Source organism: Salvelinus alpinus, unplaced genomic scaffold (genome assembly GCF_045679555.1).
Source record: "Salvelinus alpinus unplaced genomic scaffold, SLU_Salpinus.1 scaffold_40, whole genome shotgun sequence".
NCBI lineage: Eukaryota > Metazoa > Chordata > Actinopteri > Salmoniformes > Salmonidae > Salvelinus > Salvelinus alpinus.
The window spans coordinates 404,149-429,204 of NW_027255981.1; the positions used below are offsets into that span (position 1 = coordinate 404,149).

A 25,056-nucleotide genomic window follows, 5' to 3' on the forward strand; every position below is an offset into this window, starting at 1 on the left:
TGTAACAAGCTCAATTGTATCCTGCCGCTACATTTTAATCTAGCACTTATGAAAGTGTTGAAGATGGACACGTTTTGCAAAAGCATTCCTTTTGCGCTGGAAATAAACAAGATTGTTTTACTTCTTCAGCACACATGATAAAGCACAGCATTGCAATAGCCTAAATCTTTTTGTCAGACAGCGTTTCAAAATGAACCTTCTTAGCTTCAAACGTCAAGTCAGTCATTTAGTAGACACCATTATCTATAGCAACTATAGGACATTTTAAGTAAAACTAAATCACAAATTCAAGGTTTTACCTGCAATATCTGCAAAATCTAGCCCAGAACTAAAATCTTGCGTGATGTAATGTAAGAGAAAAAACACGAGCAAAGTCTCACCAAAAACACTGAAAAAGGTCAAATATCTCAAACTAAAGCTGTTAGTGTAATTTGTTTGCAATCAAAATGTGTTTGCAAGAACAGATCACTCGAGGCAACTCTTAAATAGACATGAGCGTTATGACGATGTTACAAAACCCTTGCTTACAGATTGAAGGGTAGTGCTTCAGACAGTCCCATGCTTGTAATCTTGGAAGATTGTTGGGAATATGAAGTATCTTAGAGGGCTTTTGGCTCAGATCCACAGGGATCTGGTAAGGCTGACTGTGGTATGTTCCTTCATGACTCTGAAGGCCTTATGTGGATCTCAATCTGATTGAAGAAAAGGAGTAGTATGATGTAGATAATTTGGGTACACTAGATCACTGTAATCAGTTGTATTCCTGTTTGGCAGTGTTGGATTGAAGGGTCCCAATAGCATGTGTTTTTATACCTGAGTTGATTTGTCTGTGTATTCTGTTAGAGCGCAAGCGCCAAGGCCAGATTGGGCACACATGCTGTTTGTCGCAGATTTTTTGTGCCAAAACCATCAACATAGTTAAGGGATGGAAATACATTCTGTTTATTAGTTATAAAAACATCTTTACACAGCATTTTATTCGCAGTTCGATGGAAACTCACGGCTGTCAGTAAAATGTGCATATGGGTGAATCTTAAAATATTTGCTTAACTCTTTCAAACTGACGGAAACACAGGTGAATCGAAACTGGCGAGTCTTCCATAGAGCACTCAAAGTAATGGAGCAAAAGATAAGCACGTTGATGACAATGAGCTACACTTGATCAATTGGAATATCCATATCGTAATCATAAAGGTCCACATGAGGATTCCCCAGAGGGACACAGAATGAAGGGAGCAACTGAACAGAGAATCGTAATTGGGCTATTGTCCTCATTGTGTGTCATATTCCAATGGCGGACAACTCTGCTGCTTTTTAAGCAGCTGCCCTCAGCTTTCTCACTGTGTCAATGAGCTCAGGGAATTGTGTTCTGGAAGTGTCCTCGTTCTATGTACTTGTGCAGCTCCGCGCCCAAGCCCTCGGCCACAACTTGCTGCTCCTCCCAAGGCAGGAAGGGGTCATCCTTGGAGCCAAACTGAACAATGTGCCCAACGTTTCTTCTCATTTGCTCCCACTCCCAGTGCCGGCTAAAATATCCTGAGTGAAGAGATACACAGGGAGACCTAACGGGCGTGTTCCAAACTGCTTACATTGCAGTCGCAGATTATCAGATCGTTAAATTATATCAAACACTATTTCCACATTTGCAGGGATCGGATACAGATCTGATTGGTCTCAGATCTCTACAAATGAGGAAATGGAGTTGTACATTAAACCAATTACTTCAATATGATTTACGATATGATAATCTGCACAACCTGACTGCAATGTAGGCAGCCTGGGATGCGTCCACTGTTTCAGTGACTCGAGGTGGGGGATGGATAAACGACTGGTGATTTACATTAAACTGGATTTAGGAACACTATTGACTGCAGCTTTTCTGTGGCGCTCTTGTATCCCAATTCAGCAATGAACACTAGGCTAGTCTAAACACCTGGGTCCAGTTTTTTATAATGATCTGGATTCTGTAACCCCCTATTTTACAATCCAGGATCAGATCAACCTGGGTAATTTTGAGCAAGAAAATAGTTGGATAGGGTCATTCTGATCCAGGCATTAAAATCTCAACATCACAAAATCTGTATTTTCAGTGCTTTGAAAAGGCCTACACCTTGCCATGCACTGGACAGGTAATGTTACTACAGATTACTAAACTACATGTATAAAGATATTAATATAAATGGAGCTTGCTTCTCTTGTCACTTGTAAGTACATGCTTTTATTTGACACTTCTCAATACAACAACTGACCATATACCTGTACTGCAGTCAATTTAACATACTGGAATATTTAACCCTAACCTATTTTAATTTCTCTGAAATGTCTCCATTATAATACCTTTATAAATCCACCCTTCCAGTGGGATCAAGATTATCCAGATTTTCCATCACTACACACCGAATGATCAGAATCACATTTTTCAGTTTTGAAATACCCAATTCTAAGATTTAATCCAACCTGAATGGAATCCAATTAGAAAAGTGGTTGTTGCAGTTAATTGGAAGTGACACTGGTAATCTGAAATCTGTAAACTCACCACTCTCTCTCTCATTCTCATCTCCCAGGTCGGAAGTATAGGCACCCAACAGAATGAGGCCAAACACTTTGTGCGTTTCTGCATACCTGCATAGTACCTCAAAGTTAGGTATAGTCACTTCAAACAAACAAAAAGGAAGAGTTTTTTGCATGAGGAATATCCTCAAATTCTTTGTAATATCTATCCTACCTCATAGCTGCAGCTGCCCCAGAGCTGTGGCCAATGATGACAGTCTCCTCATCACATTCGAGCTCCTCCTGCATGAATGGCAGCCAAATGCTCTCTCTGGTAGTCACTAAAAAAAATTAAATACAGTACTAGCACCTCACAGTAATGAAACTGGAGGCCCAAAATGAATGGGTTTAAATCCTGAACTTCATTCTACAAACCTGGGTCAGGCATGTTTCTCAACAGGCAGGTCATATCCAGAATCTACAGGACAGCAAGTTAACTATTAATACCTAATGAAGTATAAGTAAGTAAAGGTTGAAAGTGGGCGATTCCACGCCAGGATAGCACCCCAAAAAATTGGTATTTCAGATTGTTATGGCAATTCTCACATAGAAACTTCTTTGGGAGGAGGGATGTTTGATAGGATTTTTACATTTGCATCACAAACCATTTCTGAGAAAAGCATGATGAAAGTGGCATTTTTAGGCCCTTTTTTAGACCTATACCTCTTGTAAGACCCTATGATCTGTGAGCCGCACATGATACAGCTATCTTGGTTTCATTATACTCCGTAGTGTGCTCTAAAACATGGAGTATGTCAAAATTTCGAAATTACATTTTTCACATACATTTATTCAACATTGAAAATATTAATATGAATATCTCAAAAGTACCCTTTTTGATATAGCTTATTGTTAGACATTGTTTGGAACAATATATTCTTCAAACACGTCACATTTCCAGAGTGGGTGCTTTGCTACTTTTGAAGATATGACCCATAGAAATTGACATGTCATATTTCAGCAAATCACCAGCAGAGGAAGTTCCCTTTGAATCCATTTTCCCCATTCAATGTGTCATAACTTCAAAAGTAGCAGAGCACCCAGTGAAAATGTGATGTACTTGTAGAGTATATTGCTTAAAAAGTTTTGTCTAAAAATGTACAAAATCAAAAAGGGTACTTTTGAGATATTCACATTAATATTTTTAATGTTTAATAAATTCATGTGAAATGTTTTATTTCCAAATCTAGACATAGTCCATCATACTCTTCCATCATATAATTCTCAGAAATGATTTGTCATACAAATGTAAAAAGCATCAAACATTCTTGTATCAAACATTCTTCCTCCCAATGAAGTTTCTATGGGATAATTGCCAGAACAATCAGAGTCTTCCCTGCATTGCACTTGTCAATTAGAACCCTGTATGGAGGATATCCACTCATCCAAAATGCAGGGCTCTGTATAGAGCTAGCTTATGATGTGATATCTGAGGAATCTAGGCTAGTTTATAATGTGATATGTGAGGAATATAGGCATTAGTGGTAATCTGTCACTGAATATAATAAAAAATGATTTGGTGTGTATTTTATACACGTGTGAATTTGATTATTATTTTTTAAATCCCAACTCCACGAGACACCCTCAGAGAGTGGGGTCACCATTGTCCAACGCCCCTGCGGCAATTAGGGTTCAGGGCCTTGCTCAAGGGCACAGACAGACCTTTTCGGCTCGGGATTCGAACTGAGTGAGCCCAGGCAATGATAATCTGTGCAGTATCCTGTCAATTTATGCGCATATTAGGGGCAGTCTGCAGTTCAAACAAAGCAGACCCCGCCACTGTTAAAAACAAAAATCAGGAATTGGGCTGACCATCCATGAGAACAAAATAATTATTTTAACTATGTTTTTGAAGCTGTACAGTGTTTACATTACATTGCTTAGCCTACAAACATTGGAGTAAAACTTGCCAGAAGATACTGACTCTACAGTTATGCTTGTTAACACTGAGCTGCACTGGGGTCGGAACGCAATCATGGTTACATTAAGACACTGTGGGGCCAGGGTGAGATATGGGTCGGAAAACGTACTTCAATGCAGAGATGGCATATACAGCTGTACTCCAAATCTGACCTTTATCCACACTGCTCCATCGAGAATATTGAAATAGTGCTAGTGTTCCTGGAAAAATGCGCTTTGTCATCATGCTAGCTAGCAGTAGCCACTGCAGCCATTTTGGAATAGCAATGTCAGACAATCAGATCCTTTGTTGTTCAAAGCCACCTTGCCATTCCATAATTGCTGCTGTGGCTTCTGCTGGCTAGCATGAGGGAAAAAAGGGCAGTTTTTCAGGAAAAATATAAGTATTTAAATCTTCTCGATGTACCATCTCTCGCACTGGCTCCATGCCGTCTTAATGTAACCATGATAGCGTTCTGACCCCATTAAAGCTCAGTGTAAACTAGTGTAAAGGTAGGATCAGGTATCTTCTGGTTAAAGTAAAACAAGTGGTTCCTAGAGTTAAGTTCATGAGGCATTTATATAAGTTATATTATTCTTGGTGTTTACATAACATTACTCTAAAAGTCCCAAAATGTATGTAACATGCAGAGTAATCAATAACGTCACATTAAAACGTTTTCAAAATCATAGGAGCCACATTATTGCATATCGTGTGGGGAGCATGCAGGCGCAAGCTGTTAGACTTTCCTATACATTACCAGTGCGCACCTTATTTATCTGTTTTTTTAGCCCAGCAATACCAATTGCACCGCTCTACATCTCCAGCTCCATTTCCTGGGACAATTATCGCTATCGTCAATGGAATTTTCTCTTATCGACGTTGTCTTCTGTCGACGTTTGAATACAATTCCCCTAAATTATGCTGCCTGTGAGTAGTCAAATGACTTTCATCAGTGCATGTTCGAGTGCGTTAATGTTGCGCAGTGAATGGTAGTGTTCAAATAGGATGCTATGGTTTGTAAATGGATTTAAGCTATATCAACGCCATCTTGTGGCCACAATAAATGAATGCCACACAATATTTGGTTCAGGACTCCAGCACAGCAGGTGGCCTTAAATCACTTTTTTTTTTCAAACACTAAAGAAGGAGAAAATGTACTACTTTAAAGGTCCAATGCAGCCGCTTTCATTTCAATATCCAATCATTTCGAGGCAACAATTAAGTACCGTACTGTGAGTGTTTTCAAATAAAATGGTCAAAAAGAGAAAAAAAACAGCTTCTTAGCAAAGAGCAATTTCTCAAGCAAATATTTTGCTAGGACTGTCTGGTAGTGGTCTGAGGGGGGAGGGGGAAACTGAAAACCAGCTGTTATTGGCAGAGAGGTTTGGAACTCTCTTTCTTATTGGTCTATTAACTAATTTACCGCCTGGTGACGTCACCGGGCAGGCCAAAACCACATCCCACCAAAACAGGCAGAAATTTCAGGTTGTCTTTTCAAACAGCTCTTACACTAAAAGGGCATCATCATACTTTTTACAATTTAACAGTATTATTCCAACCTCATATTGTGGAAATGTATACAAAACACAGGATAATCACATTTTTGACTGCACTGGGCCTTTAAAATGGAGATAGACTCAATGGCGCTGCCCATGCTGTCACAGATGCCATAATGGCACAGATACAAAGATGAGACCTCTTTCCATCTCTATGAGATAGGCCTACACAAATGACAAAAGAATTATATAATTCCATCACAAATGACAAAATATTTCAAGCATACATTATGGTAGTCATACACTAGATCCAGAATACATTGGTATTGGTTAAAATCAAAAACCAATTGCTGGAAGTAGGCTATTCATATGGAAGTTTAGTTGCTATTTGTTTCTGTCAAATTTGGACTTGATTGTTGGGCTGTATAGCATCAGAGGTGTGCCGTTTCTATCCAGAGGTAATTTCTGGACAATATTTGTACAAGTAAAAATATGGTCACATTTACATTTACATTTACGTCATTTAGCAGACGCTCTTATCCAGAGCGACTTACAAATTGGAAAGTTCATACATATTCAGTCACATTTTGTATAGGGAACACATTTTAAGGTACTATGTATGCCCTTATTAATCTAACATTGAGACAACATACTAAGAATCTGTTTTTTTGTGAAACTTGCCCTTTATTAACTATTATTAACTATACACCTTTATTATGGCTATGAGTTTATTACGGATTGACCAGTAAATACATGACTTACAATGTTTGAATAAGAAACACTTAATTTAGGTCTACTAATAATACATAATAAAAGCCTTATTAGCTATATACACACTTGCAAATGAGAAAATAGAGGCTAATATGTGTACCTTTTTTGAATCTTATTTAATGTATCATCATCTTATATTAATTTCATATGTTTTAAGAATGTAATGTGTGTTTAAATGTTTCAATCGAATTTGCATTAATCAACACATGCATCTTTGCCTATATGTACGCAGTATGATTCATAATGTCATATTAATCTAAGTGTTTGAAAGCAATGCACTTTTCTGTCTGAAAATAAAACGAATATTTTCCTCAACTGCGTTATGCACTCAAGTCAGCAGATGGCGATGTGTGTCTAACAGTGGACGGCACAGTTCTTTTGGCTGTTTAAAATACAACAACAGATCCCACCTCTTGTAGCTTGCTGCTATCCGGCATTTCCGGAACATTGAAGCTTTTTAGACCTTTTCGGTATACTAGTCACTGTGTGTTTTAAATACACTTGTATCATATCTAGTAGTTACCTCATAAATTTCATATTTTCATATTAATCAGCAAGCTGGCTGACACCTATAGGTTATCTTCAACCTAGATTAGCACTAGCCTAGTCGCTAATGATAGCTAGCTAGCTAGCTAACATCCCCGACCATGAGCTCACTGAGCTACTTCCCCCTTGCTAAAGAAAAGGACGTCGACTGGACAGACACGCTCTCGTGAAAAATTGGAGAAGGAAGAGGAGGCTGTCCCAGTAAAAATATTTTTTGAGGAAGTTACAATGAAAGAAGAGGAAGCTTTTAGAGTGAAAGAGGAGGAAGAGAATGAGGAGGATGCAGTGGTTGGCGTGAAAGAGGAGGAGGGTGAGATGACTGTCTCATTGAAAGAAGAGGAGGGTGACGAAGAGGAGACTGGAGATCTTAACACCAGTGAGTACAGTCTTAAAACGGGCAGAGACTTAAACTGATGTGTGATTTTAAAGTGGCATCCCACTGAAGTTCTACACTTGAATATGTTGTTCTGTACTGTAGGAACTGTTAAATCCACACTCTGTAAGATGTTTAGCCTATAGCATCAAAGAGGGCTACCAACAAAATATTAACAATGGATCAAATGCATCCTATGCCATTGATGTAAATATTGTAGTTAGATATTACATTTTTGGACAATACAGATGTCTGATATTTTCTTTGCCAAAAAAAACGATACCAGTAAACAGTATTTACAATTTTAGCAGCCTTTTAAGCATTTTAGTACAGTTAAATAGTTAACACACACACGTGGACGCAGCGGTCTAAGGCACTGCATCGCAGTGCAGTGTCACTACAGTCCCTGGTTCGAATCCAGACTGTATCACATCTGGCTGTGATTGGGAGTCCCTTAGGGCGGCGCACAATTGGCCCAGCGTCGTCCGGGTTTGGCCGGGGTAGGCCGTCATTGTAAATAAGAATTTGTTCTTAACTGACTTGCCTAGTTAAATAAAGGTTACATACACACACCACATTGACCAAAAAGTTATTTTGTTTGCATTTACGTATGTCCCCATTACCAGTAAAACATAATCAAAACCTATTTCTTTCACTTACTTGCTGTGCTGTTTCGTTGTTCATTTGTTCAGTCGGTTCATTCTCAACCAGGATTTCATCATACATGTCAAGCAGTTAAGTTTCAGCTCTGTCTGTCCGTGGCCTCTCTTCCTCTGTGCGCACTGTCACTGTGTCCGTTTCCATCTTGTCCAGCTGTGTATGTAACATTTCACGTAAACCCTGTTTCTTGTCTGCATCGATGTAGCAGTCGTAGTACATAGCATCGGGCATGGTGGCGACACATTAAAGAGAGAATGCCACCGAATCGCTTGATCACAGCCTGTGTCGGCAGTTTTGTTGAGCAGGCGCTTCAATGCCAAGACAGAGGGTATCACGCCTGCTGCAGGCGCAGTTGATGAGCTTATTTCTCGAGTCAGTTGTTCGAATGGAGCTAGCTAGTGTGTTCATGTTTCCAAGTTTCAAACCTGTTCTCAAATGCCATTGAAATAGCAGCAGCGATATGACAACCAGCACATTCATGATCATGCAATACGACTTTCCTCAGTACGAAATCCTCGACGACCCACTGTGCTGTCAGACTCAGCATGCTCATGGGGCTGATATCGCTGTTCCAAATGTCAGTTGTGAAGCTAATAGCAGTGACGCTATTACTGTGTAACTCTGGTAGGGCAACATCTGAAAAAAAGCGCACTTGGTAGTGTGTGCCGGTGCTCGACCAGTTGGCGAAAGCCAACATCACCCACGACAGAGAACAGTTGATTGTCAAGGGCAATGAATTCAATTATGTTTCAGTAACACGGTACCTCATTTTGTTTACCTGTCGGCCCCAGCCTCGAACTCAGGTCCTGTATGTATCTAACTGACCCGCTCTGCCCATTCATCGCATTTACCCATTGTTGTCTTAGCTCTCCTGATCAACACCTGTGATTGCTTTATGCCTCTCTCTAATGTCAATATGCCTTGTCTACTGCTGTCTTGGCTAGTCTTTACTGTTTTATTTCACTGTAGAGCCTTCAGTCCCGCTCAAAATGCCTTAGATAGCTCTTTCGTCCCACCCCACACACATGCGGAGACATCACCTGGCTTAACTTGTCCCTCCAAAGACGAAACCTCTCTCATCGTCACTCAACGCCTAGGTTCTCTCCACTGTACTCACATCCTACCATACCCTTGTCTGTACATTATGCCTTGAATCTATTCTACCACACCCAGCAATCTGCTCCTTTTATTCTCTGTCCCCAACGCACTAGACGACCAGTTCTTATAGCCGTTAGCCGTACCATTATCCTCCTCTGTTTCTCTGGTGATGTAGAGGTTAAACCAGGCCCTGTAGCCCCCAGTTCCACTCCTATTCCCCAGGCGCTATCATTTGTTGACTTCTGTAACCGTAAAAGCCTTGGTTTCATGCATGTTAACATCAGAAGCCTCCTCCCTAAGTTTGTTTTATTCACTGCTTTAGCACACTCCACCAACCCTGATGTTCTAGCCGTGTCTGAATCCTGGCTTAGGAAGGCCACCAAAAATTCTGAAATTTCTCCTTCACCCAAATCCAGATAGCTGATGTTCTGAAAGAGCTGCAAAATCTGGACTCTTACAAATCAGCTGGGCTAGACAATCTGGACAATCTCTTTCTAAAATTATCCGCCGCAATTGTTGCAACCCCGATAACTAGCCTCTTCAACCTCTCTTTCGTATCGTCTGAGATCCCTAAAGATTGGAAAGCCGCGGTCATCCCCCTCTTCAAAGGGGTTGACACTCTAGACCCAAACTGTTACAGACCTATATCTATCCTACCCTGCCTTTCTAAAGTCTTCGAAAGCCAAGTTAACAAACAGATCACAGACCATTTTGAATCCCACCGTACCTTCTCCGCTATGCAATCTGGTTTCCGAGCTGGTCATAGGTGCACCTCAGCCACGCTCAAGGTTCTAAATGATATCATAACCGCCATCAATAAAATACAATACTGTGCAGCCGTATTCATCGACCTGGCCAAGGCTTTCGACTCTGTCAATCATGGCATTCTTATCGGCAGACTCAACAGCCTTGGTTTCACAAATGACTGCCTCAACTGGTTCACCAACTACTTCTCAGATAGAGTTCAGTGTGTCAAATCGGAGGGCCTGTTGTCCGGACCTCTGGCAGTCTCTATGGGGGTGCCACAGGGTTCAATTCTCAGGCCGACTAACTTCTCTGTATACATCAATGATGTCGCTCTTGCTGATGACGATTCTTTGATCCACCTCTACGCAGACGACACCATTCTGTATACTTCTGGCCCTTCTTTGGACACTGTGTTAACAAACCTCCAGACGAGCTGCAATGCCATACAACACTCCTTCCGTGGCCTCCAACTGTTCTTAAATGCAAGTAAAACTAAATGCATGCTCTTCAACCGATCGCTGCCCACACCTGCCCGCCCGTCTAGCATCACTACTCTGGACGGTTCTGACTTAGAATATGTGAAATACAAATACCTATGTGTCTGGTTAGACTGTAAACTCTCCTTCCAGACTCACATTAAGCATCTCCAATCCAAAATTAAATCTAGAATCTGCTTCCTATTTTGCAACAAAGCATCCTTCGCTCATGCTGCCAAACATACCCTCGTAAAACGGACTATCCTACCGATCCTTGACTTCGGCGATGTCATTTACAAAATAGCCTCCAAGACTCTACTCAACAAATTGGATGCAGTCTATCACAGTGCCATCCGTTTTGTCACCAAACCCCCATATACTACCCACCACTGCGACCTGTATGCTCTCGTTGGCTGGCCCTCGCTTCATATTCGTCGCAAAACCCACTGGCTCCAGGTCATCTATAAGTCTTTGCTAGGTAAAGCCCCACCTTATCTCACCTCACTGGTCACCATAGCAGCACCCACCCGTAGCAGGCGATCCAGAAGGTATCTTTCACTGGTCACCCCCAAGTCCAACTCCTCCTTTGGCCACCTTTCCTTCCAGTTCTCTGCTGCCAATGACTGGAACGAATTGCGAAAATCACTGAAGCTGGAGGCTTATATCTCCCTCACAAACTTTAAGCATCAGCCGTCAGAGCAGCTTATCGATCATTGCACCTGTGCATAGACCATCTGTAAATTGCCCACCCAACTACCCCATCCCCATATTGTAATTTTTTTATTTTTGCTCCTTTGCACCCCAGTATCTCTACGTGCACATTCATTTTCTGAACATCTATCACTCCGGTGTTTAATTGTTAAATTGTAATTATTTTGCCACTATGGCCTATTTGCCTTACTTCCCTAATCTTACTACATTTGCACACACTGTATATAGACTTCTCTATAGTGTCATTGACTGTACGTTTGTTTATCCCATGTGTAACTCTGTGTTGTTTGTGTCGCACTGCTTTGCTCTATCTTGGCCAAGTCGCAGTTGTAAATGAGAACTTGTTCTCAACTGGCCTACCTGGTTAAATAAAGGTGAAATAAATAAAATAAAAATTCTTGCCATTAATGGATCACCTTTGAGTTGTCTCTCGGAAATGTTCTTACTCTTTCAAGTGACTGCTCGATCCACACAGCAGACATTGTGGGCTAGGTTAGGAATGATGTGTTGCACGTGTAGCGCAAATTTTTATGTGGTTTCATTACGTCATGTACCTAGGTTATATAGGTATGCACGTCAGCTTTGACATCGGTTTTGCACATCGGCGTTAAACTAGACATCGGGCCGATGCTGGCATTTTTAGCTAATATCGTCCGATTCCGATATGTTCACCGATATATAGTGCATCCCTAATTGTAGTTCTCAATATCTATTTCTGCTCAGCCTAAATACATGACATTTCATGAGAGAACGATTAGATTTGAAGCTCTACATAATTTGTTTTTTCATTCTCAATTGTGTTGATGGCCACAAAGTAAAAAAAAAAGAAAAAAAGATGAGCCTAAATGTTCTGAAAAGACAGGTTATTAAGGGATCTGATTTGGATTGAACCTAATAGGATGTTGGATTTATCATGTGGAGGTTTCATTCAGGTCTCGTTGTTTAACTGAATACTCTGTCTTTGGCAGGAGAGAGACTAGACTCTCGCTCTGAGAGTGGGAAGAGTCCTTCAGAGGAACCAGACCTAGAGAAGCCCAAACCAGCCAGACCACATCAATGCTCCCACTGCGGAAATAGTTTTACTTGGTTAGTGGACCTGAAAAGGCATAAGAGTATACACACAGGAGAAAACCTTTACCACTGCTCTCAGTGTGAAAAGTGAGTTTCAACATCACAGTCATTACAATTGTACCAGAGAGTATACACAGGTGCAAAACTTTACCACTGCTCTGACTGTGGGATGAAGTTTGCGCTGCCAGGTAATTTGAAAAGACACCAATTGGCACACACGGGAAAGAAGTATTACAGCTGTGATCAATGTGGGAAGAGTTTTACTCCATTCAACTCCCTGATAAACCATCAGCGAATACACACTGGAGAGAAGCCTTACCACTGCTCTGTCTGTGGGAAGAGTTTTAATCAACAAAGCAACCTGAAATCACACCAGCGGAGAGACTCAGGACAGAAGCTTCATCACTGCTCAAATTGTGGAATGAGTTTTACTACTTCTAGGGAATAAAACAATTCACCAGCGAACACACACACACAGGAGAGAAACCTTACAGCTGCTCTGACGGGGAAAAGTTTTGCTAGATTAGATGGATTGATGGTACACCAGCGAATACACAGAGCAGAGAAACCTTTTAGCTGTGATCAATGTGGGAAGACACTCAGTCAGCACATCAGGCTCTACACAAGAGAATACACACAGGGGAAAAGCCTTATCACTGCTCAGACTGTGGGATGAGCTTTACTAACTCAAGCCACCTGGCAGCACATCAGAGAATACATACAGGAGAGAAGCCTTATGGCTGTGATGAATGTGGGAAGAGTTTTGTTAATTCAGGATCTCTGATTAAACACAAGCAAACCCACACTGGAGAGAGGCCTTTCCATTGCTCTGAATGTGGGAATTGTTTCGTTAGGTTGGCACATTTAAAATTGCACCAAAGAATATACACAGGAGAGAAGCCTTACTACTGCTCTGAATGTGGGATGAGTTTTACTCTGGCAAGCAACTTAAACAGCCACCAGTAAACACACAGGAGAGAAGCTGTACCACTGCTCTGACTGTGGGATGCGCTTTACTTTCTCAAAAACCCTGACCATACACCACAGAGCACACATGGGAGAGAAGCCATATCACTGTTCTGACTGCGGGAAGTGATTCACTCAGGAACCCTGGTTAAACATAAGAGAATACACACTGGAGAAAAGCCTTACCACTGCTCAGACTGTAGGATGATCTGTACTTCTAAGAATTTAGTAGTTCACCAACGAATACACACCAGAGAGAAGCCTTGTAGTTGTGATCAGTGTGGGAAGAGATTCACTCAATCAGGAATCCTGATTAAACACAAGAGAATACACACAGGAGAGAAGCCTTACCACTGCTCTGACTACGGGAAGCGATTTGCTCAATCTCAGCAACTGGAGAAAAGCCTTATGGTTATGATCAGGTGGGAAGAGATTCACTCAGGCAAGAAGCCTGGCTGAACACAAGAGAAAAACACAACACTGGTGCGTAACCTTCCCACTTTTGTTAGCACAAGCAAGTTGATGGTAGACCAGCGGACACACAAAGCCGTGCCTTACTGTGACTGGTGGGAGTTTTGCTACCTCAAGCTTTCTTAAAGTGCATTATTGTGGCCTTCATCAGTGTGATCTAATGCACGGTCAACAAAGTGCCAGCCCTCTCAAAACTTGTCAGCCTTTATTAAGAGTTACAAAATATTGAACATTGGGTAATAAACTGTATTTGTGGGGGTGGGCGGGGGGATTGTTTCACCCTCAGAGGGTTCTAGGAAACCAGAAGCATCCGGTTTTCAGGGGAAAAACAAAATAGTTTTACGGCTGCTACGTTAGGTTAGTGTTGTTTAAACATTGTAGGAGTCTTTTTTTTCAGCATTGTTTTAAATGTTTTTTATCAATAAATGGCCCCAGGCATTATTGAACACTAGTGATATAGGTTGATGCTTGCTATTGTAGAGTGGAGACCAGGCCTGCCTCCAGGATTACATGCCTTAGGGGGCATTTTAAATCCATGGGGGGGGGGGGGGATTTAAAGTATTGATTTAGAGCCCAAATAAAACAAGGTAGATTGGTCCTACTACTGCTCAAATGTCCCAAAAATTATCTGGAATGTAGCGGTACACAACATCCGTTGTTTTATATTTATTTAACCTTTATTTTGATAGGGAGTCAATGTTGAGACCGAGGTTTCTCTTCCAGATGAGCCCTTTATAGCAGTACAATACACATAGAAATACAATAAAATACACGTTATTATACACAATACACGAAAAACAAAATCATAAAAAAACAGACACATTCTTCAGTAAAAATGTCCCCTAACAACCACATTCCACACGAAAAGGTGCAAGGAAATTAAAAGCTGATTTACCTAACTCTCTGGACACTAAAGGAGTCTCCAGAACGGGTTTGATAACTTGTAATTTTTAATCTTAACCTTTGATGTTAGGTAAATCAGAAGTTTGTTGAGCAGGGCTTTGTGTGGGAAAAAAAGGAGCTTTATGATGTGATCTATGTGACTTCAAAGAGGTCCAGCCAACCTTTTGGTAAGAATACAGTGATGAGTAATACAACTGTCTCCTGTGATAAAATGAAGGGTGCTATGAAAAACGGCATCCAAGAGTTTTAAGAATAGAGGCAGCTGCTCCATTCAATAAAATATCATACTGAGGTGTAACCTACAGTGTTGGCAGGGCTGAAATGCAGTGGAAATGTTTTGGGGGGATTCAGTTCATTTGCATGGCAAAGAGGGACTTTGCAATTAATTGCAATTAATTTGATCACTCTTCATAACATTCTGGAGTATATGCAAATTACCATCATACAAACTGAGGCAGCAGACTTTGTGAAAATTAATATTTGTGTCATTCTCAACTTTTGGCCACGACTGTACAGTTTATACTTTTATATAATCTTTGTTGTTTTGTCTTTGTCTATAGTTTCTCTTAATGCTAGGGGGTTACGAAACAATGTAAAGCGCAAGGCCTTATTTTTATTTGCAAAATAATTTCTAACAGATTTTTGCTTTTTTCAAGAGTCACTCAATTTCGGCTCATGCCAACTTCTGGAGGTCACAGTGGGGCAACGATATTTGGCTTTCCCATGGATCTGAACGCTGGTGTCACTACAATGAAAAATACCTTTGGTGGTAATATTCTACACTCGGAATGTGACCCCTTTGGTCACTTTATTTGTCTTGTGATCAGTTACAATGACATTACGCTCATTACTGTACACTTCTACGGGTACAACACCAAACATGAGAATGGTGAGTTGCTTGAATCTATAGAGAAACATATACTTCATTGGTTATCTACATTTCCAAATTCGTTATTATTGATAGGAGGGGACTTTAACATTACCATAGATAATTCAACTGATAGATGGCCCCCAGGTAGGCCAACCAATCAGAATTTGGCTTTAATACTTTTAATGGAAAAGTTTGATCTTACTGATATATGGAGAGAGAGGTTTTCGGCTGACAGATCATTTACTTGGAGTAACAAAACAGGTTCCAGACAATCCAGAATAGATTTTGGGCTTATATCCAAATGTATTGATAGTGAGTGTGTTACTACAAATATTTGTACTACTCCCCTCACAGACCATAGGGCCATTTACATTGATATCAAAATATTTACCCCTGATACTAACCTTGGTAGAGCATCCTACTGGAAGCTAAATAGCTCGTTATTAAATAATGATTTAGTTAAGTTTGAGGTTAAAGATCTGCTTTCACACTTTTGGGAAAGGGCTTGTGAAGAAAAATCTTATTGCAAGAACTGGGAGCTCTTTACATTTGAGGTGTCCAAATACCTTAGAAAATATGGTAGTAATCTTGCTAAGACCAGAAGAGCTGAGGAGGAAAAGGTGATCATTAAGATAACTTCCCTTTCTCAGAGGTCCCCAGCCGGCCTCTCGGGGGAGGAGAAGATGGAACTGATGGAGTTACAAAATAAACTGGATAATATATATAGATTAAAAGCAGAAGGAGCCTTTATTAGATCTAGGAAAAAATGGATTGAGGAGGGAGAACATAATTCATCCTATTTTTTAGGCTTGAGAAATTTCACTCTACAAATAACACTATCCATAAGTTAAACATTGATGGTGTTATTACAGATGACCAAAAATGATTTGCTAAATACTGTAACAATTTTTACAGAAAATTGTATAGCTCTACGTACTGTCAGGAATCCACAGATGTTTTTTGACTCACCAAATAATGTTCACTCTATCAGTGATATAGAATCTTAACAGTGTGATGAACCCATCAAAGTTGAAGAGATTATTACCCATTACATTAGGAAAACTGTTGTAATGAACATGTATGAGCATGGTGGGCTGAATTTTCTGGACTTTACTACCTTAAATAATACTTTTAAGATCAATTGGATAAAAGAATTCCTAAGAAGACCCACTTCTATGTGGAATTTTATTCCTCATCATGTCTTCTCTACTTTTGGTGGCCTTAACTTCATGTTGGTTTGCAATTATAATATTGACCAAGTTCCAGTGAAACTTTCTGCTTTTCATCGGCAGGTTTTCTTGTCATGGTCCTTAATTTATAAGCGTCATTTTTCTCCACACAGATATTATATATGGAATAATCGGGATATATTGTATAAAAATACTTCTTTGTTTTTAGAATATTGGTTCCGAAATAATATCCTATTGGTGAGCCAACTGGTAAACACAAAAAAGTTAGGTTTTGAATTAGACCATTTGCATTTGTGAATATGAAATGTACCTAATATTATTAGCAGTTGAATTAAATATGCTACATCTTTATCAATGTCAGAATTTCTGAAATAAATCATTATATCAAAACCATTAAATAGTACAACCGGTTCTATTTTTTTGTAACAAAATTCTGTATGTCAATCCAAAAAATTATACTATAAATACAGGCAAAAAACAAATGCAAAATGGTCTCCTCCATTCCACAGAAATCACATTTATAGTCAATAAATTATATGTAACATTTTAAATGAAACTTCCTTTACCTTGTTACTGATACAATATTTGTTAGCAATTTTCCATGCTGTCCCCCATTGTATATCACCATTGATTTGACCAAAATAATCTTGCTGAGGGAATTGTAGTATCACAAACAATATTCCTAGTCTATTTATTACTACATTTATCTTTGATGGTAATATTGCCAATTAATATATTTTCATGTACCACAGAGGAATTTAAAAGAGATACAACCCCCCTTGAAATCGCATCAAAAACAATTGCATATTCTTTCGGGGTTATTGTGATTTAAAACTTATCAAGAAATTCCCGGATCTCCATCCTCATTCAGTAACTGACCCACCAAAATAATTTTATTCTAAAAAAATTGACTTATTTTTAAATCGTATATCTTTGTTGTTCCATAGAAAGTATTTGTGAGGGGAAAAATTGTGTTTATACACTAACATCCAAGCAAAAATTGCCTGCTTATGGAATTTGGACAATTACATACATCGAAGCAAAAATTCTAAACCACCAACAGAGTCAAATAAATACTTAGGGAAGACATTCCAAATACTCTTCTGGTTCTACTTCAGAATCCAATTTATTTTAAAATTATTATTTAGAGTATTGAAATCTAAAACATCAAGACCTCCTTGTTCTTGGGTATTAGTGAGAATATCTTTCCGTAGATAGTGAGGCTTGTTCCTCCAAATAAAATTATGAAGAATCTTATCTAAGTCCTTTACAATTTTAAGGGATAATTCAAGTGATAACGAGACATAAACCGAGCTGGATAACCCTTCAGCTTTGGACAATAACACCCGACCGTATAACGAATTATCTCTCAGCAACCAGAGGTTCAATTTCTTCTTTGCTTTCTCAATAATGGAGTTAAAGTTTAATTCACTCCTTTGTTTTTCATGCTTGCATATAACAATTCCAAGATAAGTAATCTTATCTATAATTGGGGTACCCTAAACTTTCTGTAAAACACAATACTTGAGTGGAAATAAGACTGACTTATTGATATAGATTTTCAAACCCGAAACGAAGAGAAAGTCTTCAATACAGGAAACTGCTTTAGAAACCTCATTCCTGTCTCTCAAAAATATGGTGGTATCATCAGCCAGTTGACATAGTTTAAATTCATTGCCAAGTGCTGAAACACCTTGAAAATTCCCTTTCTTGATATGAAAAGCCATCATTTGAGTAACCAATAAAAATACAAATGGACTAATTGGGCAGCCCTGCCTAATGCCACAGCCAACATCAAATCTTTGGGATGTCCAGTGAGCTAATTTTACAGAGCTAGTACAACCACTATACAAAGTTTTAAAAAGTCACCAAACCCCAAAACTTTGAACATAAACTCATGTTCTACTGTGTTCTACTGTGTCAAAAGCTTTATAAAAATCAACAAACATAAGAAAGCTATCATCAAGGATGAGGTCATTATAGTCAATCATATCTAAGATCAACCTGATGTTATTACTAATGTGTCGACCATGCATAAAACCAGATTGTTCTTCATCAATTATATGATGCAAGCCTTGTTTCAACCTATTAGCAAATACAAGGGCAAATCATTTCACATCATTATTCAAAAGGCTAATGGGTCTCCAGTTGTCTATATAAAGGCTATCCTTATTAGGTTTGGGAATCAAAGTAATTACATTATAGCCGGCAACTCCATTGATTCTTGGAACATAGCAAGAATGAAAGGAATCAATTTATCATTGAATGCTTTATAAAACATGCCTATTAAACCATCATTTCCAGGGGACCTATTGTCCTTAAGGCTTTTAATACAGTCTTTTATCTCAATTTCAGATAACTCATCACAAAAATCCCTGAAATCATTATCTATCTTCTTAGCAATGTTTGCTACATTGTCTAAGAAAAGATCCATATTGGAAGTTGACTGGGCTGATGTATACAGATTCTGATGAAACTGGGCAACATGCTGAGATTTCTTTTGGATTTTTATTGGAAGTATTATTATTCATTAATTTACATATGGAAGTATTTTCGTCTGCCCTTTTTTCTAAATAAAAAAAATATTTTGTATTTTTCTCTCCCTCTTCCATCCATTTTCATCTTGATCTTACACATGCTCCCCGGGCCTTTTCCTCGTAGATAGAGTCTAACTGCATTTGCAATGATGATAGCTCCAGTAATTCCTGATTAGTTAGTTCAGTTTTTTTTAGTATAAACCATTATTCCCTTTATGATGTCATATTCTTTCTCTCTCTTGGCATGAGCAATTTCTTTCCCCATTGAAATAGCCAAAAGCCTTATATCAAATTTCATTAGCTCCCAGTAACTTCCAAACGTATTCATAACACAGGCACAATTTCAGTATTTATCAATAATTCCTGCTACTTCCTTCTTAAATACTTCATTCTCTAGTAAAGTCTTATTCGTTTTACAGTAACCTTTACTAACTTTTTTGTTGACAAACCATGCATATTTATCTCTATTGAGATCCCTTTGTGGTCTGTTCAAATTGATGGTTCAATCGAGACTGTATCAACCTTGTCAGCCATATCTTCAGATATCCGTCAGAAATCAATACGGGATTGTATAGATAAATCTTTGGTACTCCATGTAAACATAATCTTATCTGGGTTCTTATGTCTCCAAATATCTAGAACACCTAACCTTAGACATATATTCCTTATCTCACAAACAGAATTTCTATCCTTAGGAGGCCATCTATCTAGATGATCATGTAATACTGTATTAAAATCTCCACCCCATATTACTTTGGCCAATGGAAATTTAGACATAATTTGACTTGTTTTCCTCTCAATGTATCTAAATAAAATCAGTTACTTGACTTGTTATTGGAAGCATAGGTATTGAAAACAATGAATTGAATGTGGTTGACATCTACCAATAGTATAATCCATCTCTCTGTATTATCTGCTTCATGACTCAATCAAGTTGCCTTTTAAAATAGCGACACCTGCTGACCGATTAGTACCAAATCAAAACCAAATATCATTCCCCCATTGACACTTCCAAAACGCAGTATCTGTGGAACTGGCATGACTACTACTATGTTTTTGTTAGTTTCTTTTTGAAGCACTACAGACAAGAAGTTCCCTCATGGGAAATATAAATCTCTTCTATAAATAAAGTAATTCTAAAATTGATCGCTATCAGTGAAAAACATGTTTTTGTCCAATCTGTGTCCATGCACACTCATAACACAATATAATACATTCAAACTCAGTTTTTCACAATTTAATCCTAGTAAAAGTTCCCTGTCTTAGGTCAGTTAGGATCACCACTTTATTTTAAAGAATGTGAAATGTAGGATTATAGTAGAATTATAGTAGAGAGAATGATTTCTTTCAGCTTTTATTTCTTTCATCACATTCCCAGTGGGTCAGAAGTTTACATACACTCAATTCGTTTTTGGTAGCATTGCCTTTAAATTGTTTAACTTGGGTCAAACATTTCGGGTAGCCTTCCACCCACAATAAGTTGGGTGAATTTTGGCCCATTCCTCCTGACAGAGCTGGTGTAACTGAGTCAGGTTTGTAGGCCTCCTTGCTCGCACATGCTTTTTCAGTTCTACCCACAAATTTTCTATGGGATTGAGGTCAGGGCTTTGTGATGGCCACTCCAATACCTTGACATTGTTGTCTTTAAGCCATTTTGCCACAACTTTGGAAGTATGCTTGGGGTCATTGTCCATTTGGAAGACCCATTTGCGACCAAGCTTTAACTTCCTGACTGATGTCTTGAGATGTTGCTTCAATATATCCACAGAATTTTTCTCCCTCATGATGCCATCTATTTTGTGAAGTGCACCAAACAATGTACCATTGTGTGTGCAGATGAACGTGGTACCTTCTGGTGTTTGGAAATTGCGCCCAAGGATGAACCAGACTTGTGGAGGTAATTTTTTTCTGAGGTCTTGGCTGATTTCTTTAGATTTTCCCATGATGTCAAGCAAAGAGGCACTGAGTTTGAAGGTAGGCCTTGAAATACATCCACAGGTACACCTCCAATTGACTCAAATTATGTCAATCAGTCTTGAGATGTTGCTTCAATATATTCACACAATTTTCCTGACTCTTGATGCCATCTATTTTGTGAAGTGCACCAGTCCCTCCTGCAGCAAAGCACCCCCACAACATGATTCTGCCACCCCTGTGCTTCACAGTTGGGATGGTGTTCTTCGGCTTGCAAGCCTCCCCCATTTTCCTCCAAACATAACGATGGTAATTTTGGCCTAACAGTTCTATTTTTGTTTCATCAGACCAGAGGAAATTTCTCCAAAAAGTACGATCTTTGTCCCCATGTGCAGTTGCAAACCGTAGTGTGGCCTTTTAATGGCAGTTTTGGAGCAGTGGCTTCTTCCTTGCTGAGCGGCCTTTCAGTTTATGTCGATATAGGACTCGTTTTACTGTGGATATTGATACTTTTGTACCTGTTTCCTCCATTATCTTCACAAGATCCTTTGCTGTTGTTCTGGGATTGATTTGCACTTTTCACACCAAAGTATGTTCATCTCTAGGAGACAGAACGCGTCTCCTTCCTGAGCGGTATGACAGCTGCTTGGTCCCATGGTGTTTATACTTGCATACTATTGTTTGTACAGATGAACGTGGTACCTTCGGGCGTTTGGGAATTGCTCCCAAGGATGAACTAGGTCTACAATTTTTTTGGGGGGGGATTTTGGCTGATTTCTTTTGATTTTCCCATGATGTCAAGCAAAGAGGCACTGAGTTTGAAGGTAGGCCTTGAAATACATCCACAGGTACACCTCCAATTGACTCAAATGATGTCAATTAGCCTATCAGAAGCTTCTAAAGCCATGACATAATTTTCTGGAATTTTGCAAGCTGTTTAAAGGCACAGTCAATTTGTAAACTTGTATGTAAACTCCTGACCCACTGGAATTGTGATACAGTGAATTATAAGTGAAATAATCTGTCTGTAAACAATTGTTGAAAAAATGACTTGTCATGCACAAAGTAGATGTCCTAACCGACTTGCCAAAACTATAGTTTGTTAACAAGAAATTTGTGGAGTGGTTGAAAAACGAGTTTTAATGACTCCAACCTAAGTGTATATAAACTTCCGACTTCAACTGTACATGCACAAACAACTCACAAATCATATGCAGTCAAAATGTATTCCACTGTTGTTATAAAACCAGTCCCACAATGGTTGTTCCTTTCCCATCTCCCAAAGTACTTATTGGTGCGTGTGTGTTGAATAGGGTATGGTGATGGTCAGCCCGAAGATGAACCTCACCATCTGCTGGTAGTTTGAGGCGGCCATCGTCCTTCTCTTCCACGCCAAAACATTCCGTCGGGGCTTCCAAGTGACTGTGCACGTGGGGAACGTAAGACAGGCGGCTACCGTGGAGTGCCTGCATAGAAAAGTTAGTGATAATAATTATAAACTGGGTAGTTAGAGTCCTGAATGCTGATTGACTGAAAGCCCTGGTATATCAGACCAAACTACTTGTTTACTGTTCTAATTACCTCGGTAACCTATTTATAATAACAGTAAGCCACCGCAGGGGTTTGTGGTATATGGCCAATATACCACAGCTAAGGGCTGTATCCAGGCACTCTGTGTTGCGTCGTGCACAAGACCAGCCCTTAGCCATGATATACTGGCCATATACCACACCCCCTCGGGCCTTATCGCTTAAGTATACACTGCCTCAATATGGCCGCGTTCAGTAGGACACAACTTTGTGCAATGTTCAGATAGAGATTTTATTATATAGAACAAACATGCCTCTCTGCCATATAGAGAAAGAGGAATCAGGTCAGCTCTATCCATGACATTTCTATCTGCAACGTTCCACAACGTCTGCCTACTGATTGTGGCCCTGCTGATTATTGAGTCAACACGAACCGTTTTATGTCCCCTTCCCTGTTTTCACCACCAGGAGGAGCTGCGCACAGGAGAGAGGGCTGTGGTCTGCTTCCGCTTCATGAAACACCCCCGAGTACCTCCGCATGGGCGCCAAGCTGCTCTTCAGGGAGGGCATGACCAAGGGCGTCGGCCACGTCACCAGCCTCCTGCCTGACCAGAACCAGAGGGAGATGGAGAAATAGAGAGGAGGAGAAAGGAGGGAAGGAGAGGAAATGATAAGCTCTCCTGAACATGTCCCCCCCTCTCAGAGTAAGTTTGTGTGAACTGCCGGCGCCGGACGTCATCCCAGTAGATTGTTATTGAACCACACACTGGTATTTTAATCCCCATTTGTGTGTATCTAAGTGTGTCTGTACTGCACTTTCCACATCTGCCCTTCGTGCCATGTAGAGATGTGAAGCCCTATTGAAACACTTGATATTTCTCAGTGGTGGATTCTGGAACGACGCTTTGATGAGTGTGGGTTCGGCAAAGGTCGGCGTCTTAAATCAAAGTCGGGTGACCTCTTCGAAGACAGGCTAAGCTTTCATCTAATCTGCTGTGGATTGCTTGAAGGAACCATTCCCATCCCTCTCTTTGTCATTTCATAACAGATACAATAGATCAAATGCCTGCTCTCCCTGTTTTACTATACTGGACGATGTAGAACATACTCAGCATACCCATCCTTTGGAGGTTTAAAGGGATAGTTGGCTTTTTAAAAGTATTAGGTCATTGTCGACTTACCTAAGGCAGGGTTTCCCAAACTCGGTCCTGGGCCCCCCTCCCCTTGGTGCAAGTTTTGGTTTTTGCCCTAGCAATACAATTAACCAACTCACCATCGAGCTTTGATCATTTGAATCAGCTGTGTAGTGTTAGGGCAAAAAACAAAGTGCGCACCCAGGGGCGGCCCCAGGACCGAGTTTGGGAAACCCTGACCTAAGGTGTTGTCGTTTTTAAGTTTGTTAGCTTGTTATTTACCAACATCCAGAATGGCTAGCATGTAGCAATGCTAGTGTAAAAAGGTTGTATCAGTTAGCATTGCTTTCAAAAGCATGAGCAAAGCAGGGGAGTTGACCAGTGGTGGTCCTGTCTGCAAATCAAAGAGCTCTTTTACCATGCTTTTGAATGAAAGCTTCCTTATTACGTGGTTTACTCTTCATTAATACTAACCAAGACGAATGAAGTGCAAAGTAGACTACGTGCCGCACATTTTGGTGGCACAAGTGGCACTAGCACCAACCGTAAATGCTGCCATGCTAATTTTCTAAATGTCAAATTCAACTAAGTCTGTGTAGGGCAGCAGTACTGTGTGAGGGTTGAGAATGAGCAGAGTCAAGACTCTTGGCGTAGTCAAGAGACTGTTGGATTGCAAACCCGTTCTGAACTTCTGAATACCATATTGAAGCACTAAAATTGTCGTGAGAGTTGTCGATTTTGCACTTTGTATTTTTTGAAATAGCTTCTGCATGTTTGTGTGTATGCCAGAGGTTACCGAATATAGTCCGGGAGAGCTTTAAGGTGTGCAGTAGTGAAACACGGGATTCAATTTATCACGGTGTTGATGCATATTGAGGTCTTGGTGACCACTGATGTATGCCGTTTATTAAAGTATCAGCTGATCTTTACAGTATCTTAAATGTTTACTGTCATAAGAAATATACAAATTGAGTACAGAAAGCATGCAGAGCACTTTTCTTTTAGATTATATATTAAATATTACAGGTATTATTAGCTTCTATTCTGTTGAGACAAGTGGCAAGTTTGCAGTATGTCTATGTATTGCATCAAGGTTGTGTAAATATTAAACATGTTTTATCATGACTTCCGTAGAAAAAT

At 39.7% G+C, this 25,056-nt stretch overlaps 1 protein-coding gene, 1 long non-coding RNA gene and 1 pseudogene across 5 annotated transcripts; 2 read left to right on the forward strand and 1 right to left on the reverse strand.

The window, feature by feature from the left end:
- Positions 1-918: 918 nt before the first annotated feature.
- On the reverse strand, positions 919-5,471 carry LOC139566982 (serine hydrolase RBBP9-like). 4 transcript variants are annotated; one of them, XM_071388378.1, is made up of 4 exons: positions 5,221-5,471; positions 2,726-2,821; positions 2,537-2,622; positions 919-1,536 (listed from the first exon to the last, which is right to left on the reverse strand). In XM_071388378.1, exons 2-4 carry the CDS (start codon positions 2,797-2,799, stop codon positions 1,355-1,357), a joined length of 342 nt encoding a protein of 113 aa, XP_071244479.1. In that variant the 5' UTR covers positions 2,800-2,821; positions 5,221-5,471; the 3' UTR covers positions 919-1,354. The 4 variants fall into 4 exon arrangements, with proteins under 4 accessions (XP_071244479.1, XP_071244480.1, XP_071244478.1 ...); XM_071388379.1 differs by having other exon boundaries at positions 5,211-5,471; XM_071388377.1 differs by having other exon boundaries at positions 2,726-2,831; positions 5,221-5,469.
- Positions 5,472-7,084: 1,613 nt separating this feature from the next.
- LOC139566984 (uncharacterized) lies at positions 7,085-25,055 on the forward strand. The gene is made up of 3 exons (XR_011673196.1): positions 7,085-7,642; positions 22,568-22,732; positions 23,252-25,055. It is a non-coding gene; the product is annotated as an uncharacterized lncRNA (long non-coding RNA).
- Positions 11,880-20,616, forward strand: LOC139567034 (zinc finger protein 135-like; annotated as a pseudogene).
- Position 25,056: the final 1 nt, after the last annotated feature.